Below are 9,163 nucleotides of genomic sequence, written 5' to 3'. Positions count from 1 at the left end.
AAGTTCAAATCCAGCCTCAGACACTTAGCTGTGTGATTCTGGGGAAAGTCCCTTTACCCTGTTTGCCTCAGTTTCTTTATCTGTAAAATGAGCTGGAGAAGGAAATAGCAAAATATTCCAATATCTTTGTCAAAATAACAACCACCACCACCCCAAAAAGACCTCAATACTGAAAAATGACTGAACAACAAAATATAGCAGACATTCGAGAGGCACTATAATTTTCATGGGGCTTATAGAAAGTTAAGGAGTAGGGAAGTTGTTGCTTTGCTTATAGTTAATCATTGCCAAAAGCATCATTTGAAACTAGGCCCTCTCATTCCAGAGCCAGTGCTTTTCCCATTGTAAGCATATTTTTTTTTAAAAGAACAAATTCACAGCAGGGCATAAAAGCTACAATTACCCCCAATAATCCATAACTGGAATCTCAGTTTAATGGGATCCTCAGATTTTGATCAGAATGTTATTTTTCAGTTTATCCTGAGTCTTCTTTCAGAATCTGACTAGTACATTGCTTCAGGAAGTCAGAATTAAAACTCCTCTGGGTAATTTTTCTCAGTTGCCAATAGCTTCTGTCTGTCTGTCTCCTCTCTCCTCTCTCTCTCTCTCTCTCTCTCTCTCTCTCTCTCTCTCTCTCTCTCTCTCTCTCTCTCTCTCTCTCTCTCTCTCTCTCTCTCTCTCTCTCCCTCTCTCTCTCTCTCCCTCTCTCCTTTCTCTCTGTCTCTCTCTCCTCTCATCTCTCTCCTTTCTCTCTCTTTTCTCTCTTCTCTCTCTCTTCTCTCTCTCTCTCTTCTCTCTCCTCTCTCCTCTCTCCTCTTTCTCTCTCTCTCTCTCTCCTCTCTCCTTTCTCTCTCTCCTTCTCTCTCTCTCTCTCCTTCTCCTCTCTCCTCTTCTCTCTCCTTTCTCTCTCCTCCTCTCTCTCTCTCCTTTCTCTCTCTCTCTCTCCTCTCTCTCTCTTCTCTCTCTCTCTCTCCTCTCTCTCTCTTTCTCTCTCTCTCCTCTCTCTCTCTCTCTCTCTCTCTCTCTTCTCTCTCTCTCTCTCTCTCTCTCTTCTTCTCTCTCTCTCTCTCTCTCTCTCTTCTCTCTCATCTTCTCCTCTCTCTCCTCTCTCTCTCTCTCTCTCTCTCTTAGCCTCAGGTGATGATTTCACCCTGATGAATTCACTCTGCTTTTAACTGTTAGAGCTAATTAAAGGGATGACCTTACTTTGTCTTTATATAAGCTAAAATGTCTGTCACTAATGGTACCTCTTTTTTTCTCTGTTGTGGCAGAAGCAGAAAAAGAAAGTAAAGACATGTAAGTGGGTCTCCATTTTGAGAATGTAAAATTTCTACAATGCCTTTCAAACTAGATCATTTTTCTGTTTTTTTTTTTTTTTTCTTCTTATGGGAGAATGAAATACAGTTTCCCTTTCCAGCATTCCCAACAGCTGTTATATATGGGAATTTGTTTAAACAATTTATATGCAGCAATTTCTCTTTGTAAATCTCTAGAAACTTGAGATAAAGATTTAGGATTTTTTTGAAACCCTCTTCCTTAAACATGTATTTCACCATAGAACAATTTATGAGCAACATTTTAAATTTTGAAAGTAAAGAGAGTTTTCAGATAACATAATGAAACTTTAATCAATTTAAGCTTTGTGCTTGAATAATCTTTTAATTAAAATTACATTTCTTGAAAAAAAAAGCAGAGGGGCAGCTCCGTGGTCCAATGGATAGAGCACCAGCCCGGAATTCAGAAGGACTCCAGTTCAAATCTGGCCTCAGACACTTGACACTTCTAGCTGCATGACCCTGGGCAAGTCACTTAACCCCAATTGCCTCAGCAAAAAAAAAAAGAAAGAAAGAAACAAAAGCAGACATTTACTTTGTTTCATAATGAATGCTACTTATTGCTTTAAAAAGTCATTAGCATTTGTATAATTGGAAGTAGTGTTAAGATTCATAGATTGATAGGGTTTATTTTTTTATTTTTTTATTTTTGGGGGAGGCAATTGGAGTTAAGTAATTTGACCAGGATCACACAGCTAATGTTAAGTGTCTGAGGTCATATTTTAACTCGGGTCCTGATTTCAGGACTGGTGCTCTATCCACTGGGCTATCTATATGGCTCAGCTTTACACACACACACACACACACACACACATACACACACACACACACACACACACACATATATACTGTACATAAAGTACATAAAGTGCTTTGGTATAGCAGCTAGAAACTACATTACTGTTTCCATTTATTGATACTGATTGTTGATAGAATCATAGAATTTTAGAAAGCAGGAAGAAATATATGAGATCATCTGTAATAGAGGACTGGAGAGGTAGTTTAACTTGTATATGGCAACAGGCTAGTGAGTAGCAAAACTAAGAATAAAATCTAGGTTTCCTAATACTTAATGCTTTAGACCCTGAAGGCAACTGATTAGGAAGCTAATTCATGAGAGGAAGAAAAAAAATTTTTTATAACTGAAAATATAGAATAATTTTTAAAAAGTTAACTCAACTGGTTAAATGATGAGGGAAGTATCTTAAAAATCTCCAGATATTTATTAATTACTTATTGTGGAACACTAGGCTTTGTGGGACGTTCAAAAAAACTGATAAGAGATGTGGCCCTTGCTCTTAGGGAACATATATGTGTCATAAAATGGAATAGCACAAGATCAAACATGACCAACTGCCAAAACATGTGGTACGTACATACAATAAGTGTTTAAAGAAGAGAGACATCATAAAGTTCTCTCATTTTAAGTGCTTGTTACTTAAAAATAAAACAAAAACTCAAAGCCAGTGAAGTTTACAGTTTTTCTCCAAGTGAGAGTTACATGTGTCTTGGATGCTGATGATGTGAAAGGAAGAGATGGGGAAAATCTGCTCCCTTTCCCCTGATTATAGTTACCTCTTGCAGTTTTCCTGCCTTCTTACCACACCATGTTTCCTGCCTCTGTTAGAATTAACCTTTTTTTTTTTTTTGGTAGGGAACTAATCAAAAAGCATATTTTTATTTTTTAGCATAATACTCTATTCTTTTTCTTTATTGGGGATCATATTGGGGAGCTGGGTTTCCCTAAAGGCTATGCCCCATGAAACACAAGTTCTCAGGGTTCTTTCAAGTTGAAATGATTTCTAGTATGATTTCTATCATAATTAGCTAAATGGGGAGAAGCTGCTTATTTACCATGGCTAGTAAGTGATAGCGGATGGCTTCTTTAATTATGTTAACCTGTTGTTTTAGTTGAATTTCTGTTGACAAATATCATCATTCCTCTCATGGCCCCTTCTGATAATCTGATAAGTCTTTGGATCCCTTCTTGGAATAATGGTTTTAAATGAATAAAATATAAAATGTACAGGATTAGAGAGAATTACATTAAAATGTTTATTATATTATTAATTGAAACATGTTTAATCAATAATCTATCTTATCTATCATCTATCTATCTAAACATATTTCACAAATCTCAGGTTAAGAAACTCCTGTCCCTATGTGAATGAGTATCAGGAAAATAGGAAAAATTTCTACATGAATGTGCATGTAACTATAAAATTCTGGGGTTTTATTATTTTTAAAAATTAGTTTGTAGAAGATAGTTAATTTGTTTCTTTGATTTCCTTTGAAAAGCTTTTTCTGTGTATTTATCTTTTAAGGACTGATACAAATGCTGTCTAATCAGTAAAGTGTTTCTGAATCCTGACCTCCTCAGAGCTTTCCTCATATAGCACTTAGTTTTGACTTTCTCCGTAGAACTTAACTGTAAAATCCTAATTATATGATGTCTATTCCTTTATCATTTTTTTCTACTAAACTATAATATCCTTGAGGACAGGGATCATGTCTTAGATCAACTCCCTGGCACTTAATATAGTACTGCTCTGTATATAATAGATAATTATTGAGTGAATTGTTGAAGGGGGTTGGAGAAGATGAAGGAGTTTAAGTGATTTTTGTTTACGGAGGATGTATTCTTCACCCATATTCCTGACACTTAATTCTGGAGGATTTGAGCTAAATTCCAAGTTACTGCATATGTAAAAAAGGAATAACTAAAAACATCCAAAGGGAAGTAGAGGGATTAGGTGTTTGCCAGGCACCTGAGATGGATGAATTGATTACCATAATTGACACTGAATTTGCCTTAGATTTCCTGGCAGTTAAGTTTTATAACTTTCTTCTTCCCTTTCCCTCCCCCTCCCCCCCCCTCCCTCTCTGTCTCTCTTTCTCTTTCCTTTCCTTTCCTTTTCCCTTTCCCTTTCCCTTTCTCTTCCTCTTTCTCCCTCCCTCTCCCCACCCCTCTCTTTCTTTCTTTCTTTCTTTCTTTCTTTCTTTCTTTCTTTTCTTTCTTTCTTTCTTTCTTTCTTTCTTTCTTTCTTTCTTTCTTTCTTTCTTTCTTTCTTTCTTTCTTTCTTTCTTTCTTTCTTTCTTTCTTTCTTTCTTTCTTTCTTTCTTTCTTTCTTTCTTTCTTTTCTTCTTTTTTTTTTTTTGAAAAAAGAAGGCATACACTTTCATCTGTAGAGTTCAGGTTGGATGCACTGATTTGTTGAAAAGCAACTTAAAGTTAAAAGCTTCTTGAACCAAGTATGTGCCATCTTATGAAATCCATCATTTTCATTACCAGTCTAGGAATTTGGGCTGATATCCAGGATATTTGTGATTTTCAGGCATAAACACGCAAAGGCATTGTCAAACATACCCTTTTCACCTTCTTCTTCCCCTTTTGATTTCTTATGGCCTTAAGAGATGCATACCTGTGCCTTTTTCTGCACTGTTAAGTCTTTTCAATAAGCAAGGATTTATTGAGTGTAGAGGAAGCAGAGATGTTGTATATTAATACTCCTCTATACATACATCTTAACAAAAAACTACATGGTCCCTATGTATCCCCTTACATCTTAAGTTCTTATGTCAATAGCCTGTATAGTAGCATAGAAGAGAATATTATTATTTTTAAATAAATGGAGTGGCAGTGTTTTTTATTTCCTGTGGTGAGTATCATTTTCTGCTAGAGAAAATGGTATCAAAACAAAATATGTCACATAGAACAAAACCCAAAAGGCTATTTGGTCTAACCCAAACTTGATGAAGAATCCTTTCTATAACATTTTTAACAAGTGTTTCATTAGACTTTTGTGGGAAGAATTCCAATGATGGGAGGACTGACCACTTCCCAATATACCTGTTCTTTTTATGTAACTGTAATTTTCTCTTGAAAATGCTTTAGTTTTTAAAAATGTTTTCAGATGCTTTCATTTCTATCTTGTATATTACCTCCACAAACAGTGTAAATTCTTATATTTCAAGGTTCCTTCTCATTGAGACTACCCTTAGATGCTTATATATAATTATTTGCCTGTTTATTAAACTGCAAACTCCTCTAGAGCAATACCCCCTTTGTAGTAGGCTCTTAATAGATGCCTGTTGTCAGCTTACTGGAGTTGTTTGGGTGAGCTAATTGTTTAGGTTTGACTTGGGAACAAAATGAGACACTTGGAAGTTACTGAAAGTTTATTTTATTTTTAAATAGTAGCCTTTTATTTTTCAAAATACATGCAAAGATAGTTTTCAACAACCCTTGCAAAACCTTGCGTTCCAAATTTTTCTTCTTCACCTTTAGGATAGCAAGCAATCTGATATAGGGTAAACATATGCAATTATATTGGAGTTCATAAGTTAATAAAAGGGGGTTTACTTAGTGCTAATATAGTAAGATTAAGTGACAATGGACACTGCAACATTTAGTTTCCATAGACTGGTCGGTCCTCTTGTCTGAATGGAAATTCATCTGGTCAGCCAGCCAAAGTATTGGTAACCTGGTGATCTTCAGATAGCTACCAAATTGGAGGGACCCTGATTCCATAGAGGTAGGAATTCTCATGCCTTTTGTCTTAAGGCAGGCAGAAGCCTATCATTACTAACAAATCCTTATTGCGTCCCTTTGATAGGAAAAGGGGATACCTGATAGATAATGCTTCTGTGATAGGTGATAACCGTGGTGGGTTCTTGGAGGTTGTATTAATGGTATGGGAAAGTGTGATGATGGGTTGCGTTTCTGGGATCTGGAGAACTTCCTAGAGAAGTTGGGAGAGAATCATTGCCAACACAAATGATCTGAATAACTCGTAAAACCATCTCCCAAAGCGAGACTACAATTTTTATCACTGGCAAAAGTACTTATACCAGTGTAATAATATCTTAAGTTTTGAAATACTTGAATTATATATGAATCTAGCATAGAACATTGTAGTTTGCCTAAGAAAGTGAGACTTGTAAAGGGGAGGAACTGACTAAAAAAAATACAATTGATATTTGATTTAGCTAGAGATAAGGAAGAGGATGGATGAAAGATAACTGTTATCAGGTAAAAGTAATGATAGAGTTGGGTGCCAAGAAAAATTTTTGTAACACGATTGATTGTAGAGTGAACCATTGGTCTTGGGTTTGTGAGAGCAGGTTTTTGAATGCTCATTTTGACAATTTCCAGCATCCAAGTCATTCCATCACAGTCTGTTTTTTTCTTTGTGAAATGGTTATGTCCAACCTATTTCTGTCACCGGATTGTTGTGAGGAAAGCGTTTTGTAGACTATTGTTCTCCTATCAGTTGTGTCTGACTCTTCCTAACCCCATTTGGGGTTTTGGCAAAGATACTGCAATACTTTGCCATTTTCTTTTCGACCTCATTTTACAGATAGGGAAACTGAGGCAAATAGGGTTAAGTGACTTGCCAAGGGAAACAGTAAGTGTCTGAGGTCAGCTTTGAACTCAAGAAATTGAGTTTTCCTGACTCCAGGTCTGGGATCTTTATCCACTGTGTTGCCTAGCTGCCTTTTATAGATATTATAGATTATACACATGTACTGTCAAAAAAAAAGTTATAAAATTAACAAATAAAAAAGAAAAAAAAGATTATACACATACATACATACATTTATACATAAACACACACATATAAGTAGTTTCTGTTAATAATAATTACCTGTACTAGTGATTAGTGTTATTACTAATAATATCAATAATTTTGAAATCAATCATTTTAGTTTGTCCATCAGCAGCCATTTATTAAGCACTCTATCACAGTTTAAGGTACAATGTTATAGTTGGAAATTTACTATTAGTTCATTACATCTGCATCTCTTTCATTTGGATTAGTAGAGAGGAGGGACATGAGTAAAGAGGATAACTTCATGGTAAAACAATGTCCTTTTGTTTGCCCGTGCCAGAGAGTAGGTATCTGGTTTCACCTTAGGAATGGGCCTTTCTGCTGTTTTTACAAGCATGGTAGAACCCCATTTAAAAAAAAATGCTGCTCATTATTGCACAGGTTTGGCTTGGTGCCACAGGCCAATTCTTTTCCCTCTGCCTCCTAAAACATAACTAGTACCTGTAAGCAAAGCCTAATATCTCACTATTAGCTCAATCTGTCACTTCCTTTCTGTAGGACTTAGTTTCCCCTATCTGTAAAATGACTGCATTCTCCTTGATCTCTAGAGTCCCCTCTCAGCCCAAAATTTTAAAGATGTTTTCTTGGTCCCCAGTGTCAGTTTTATAATGGATTATTATCAGGCTCCTTTTTGAAATGCTAGTAGATGTTTGTTTCTGATAGGTTTCTTTTTCTGATGGCATAATTTAGCAGAGCCAATAAATTGATGGTATTCCTTTTTTTTTTTTTTTTTCTTTGTAATAATTATTGGTAGCTTTTGTGTTCCGTGTCCCTCCCCCTCCCTTAGTTAACTTGGGTCAGTAGTAAAGCATTTTTTGTGCTAAAGTATCTCACAGTAACTTACTCAGGTTTAGCCTCAAAACCTTAATTATATGTGGAATGTCGAGAATGCCCAGTGTTGTTTTCCTTTATAATGAGATAGTGAGCGTCTAATCATTTTATTCAAATATTAAAACATTCTTTGTTGCTCTAGCATTTGGCTTGCTGCTTAACTTATTCATGGAAAATTAATGTAAAGCCCAACATATTTTATATTTAATAACCTCTGACTATTTTGTTTGACATAAGAAATATCTGTTTAAAGACAATATTCAGGTTATATTCTAATATAACACTCCCTCTCCCCTTCCTTGTCTCTTCTCTCCCTTTTCTTTTTAGGGAGCAAAAAGTCTATTAAAGATGTTAAAAGCTGTATTGAAGAAGAGTCGAGAAGGAGGAAAGGGAAGCAAGAAAGAGTCAGGTATGCATGTGAAGAGTCTGTCTCAGAATGTCTCTATCCACTGTTTTAATTTTTTGGTCTCTAGTTAATTTAGTGGGGAAAATTTTACCATATTTTCTTATTGTTTTTGTTCGTTCTTTCAGTTGTCTCTGACTCTCTGTGACCCCATTTGGGATTTTCTTGGCAAAGATACTGAAGTGGTTTGCCATTTCCTTCTCTGTCTGTATTCTCTATATACAATATTCTGAGCAATTAATACTCCATTCTCCCTCTCTGCTTCTGTGATAACTTTGGTTTTAAGAATCGCATGTATTCCTAGTCTTACAGATTAGATTTATTTGATCCCCTAAGTGCCATTGCCCATCCCTTCCCTAAGAACACTATATTCTGAATATATTTACATATGTATATATCTTCCCCAAAAGAATGGATGCTCTTATAGAGCAAAGATTGTCTCATTCTTAGGATTTATGTTTCTTTGCACAGTGCTTAGCATTGGGCAGGCACTGAATTGATGCTTGTTGAATGACCCAAGAGCATAGGCCCATATATTTAAGACTGCCCAGAGTTAGATGCTTTTCTCAGCTCAAAAAGCAGCTGAGAAACTCCTGGGAGTAGATGTTTTATTGAGCTCAGAAGGCATTTCTCAGTCCAATTCCAGAAATGACTTCTTTGAAAATTGAGTTTAGAGTAAATGTATCCAAATCCTAATTCTTCCTCAGGAGAACTGACATAGGATAATTTTTAAATCCCACAAGCTCTGTTATCTAGATTACAGATATCCATGACTGTATATGTCTGAGAATCTAATTTCTAGAAACTTTCTCTTATGTGAACAGATTTATTATATTTAAGCAAGTGCTGGCTAAAAAGCAGTTACTATCCTTCTGTAGAGGATCAAGTTTTGCCAGAGCAGGTGCAGAACCACTTAATGCTAGGTCACTAGTTCCACTTGTAATGAGAACTACTTAATTTGGCTTAAATTTCATTCCTACTAT

The 9,163-nt window shown here is 35.7% G+C and overlaps 1 protein-coding gene across 6 annotated transcripts in view; it reads left to right on the top strand.

The window, feature by feature from the left end:
- TANC1 (tetratricopeptide repeat, ankyrin repeat and coiled-coil containing 1) overlaps positions 1–9,163 on the top strand; it is a 254,161-nt gene that overhangs the window by 68,884 nt on the left and 176,114 nt on the right. For 4 of the 6 annotated variants that reach the window (XM_074303378.1, XM_074303379.1, XM_074303381.1 and 1 more), the window contains one exon: positions 8,105–8,186. The exons of 1 other annotated variant lie outside the window; for it this stretch is intronic. In XM_074303378.1, the coding sequence (XP_074159479.1) occupies positions 8,126–8,186 (61 nt within the window). In that variant the 5' untranslated portion in view covers positions 8,105–8,125. Of the gene's footprint in view, positions 1–8,104; positions 8,187–9,163 lie in introns of those variants that run through there. One more of the 6 variants, XM_074303383.1, reaches the window with a different exon arrangement.

The sequence above is a fragment of the Sminthopsis crassicaudata genome, chromosome 3 (assembly GCF_048593235.1).
Source record: "Sminthopsis crassicaudata isolate SCR6 chromosome 3, ASM4859323v1, whole genome shotgun sequence".
NCBI lineage: Eukaryota > Metazoa > Chordata > Mammalia > Dasyuromorphia > Dasyuridae > Sminthopsis > Sminthopsis crassicaudata.
Note: the sequence above shows the minus strand (reverse complement) of the source record. Positions and strands in the feature narration are given on the sequence as shown.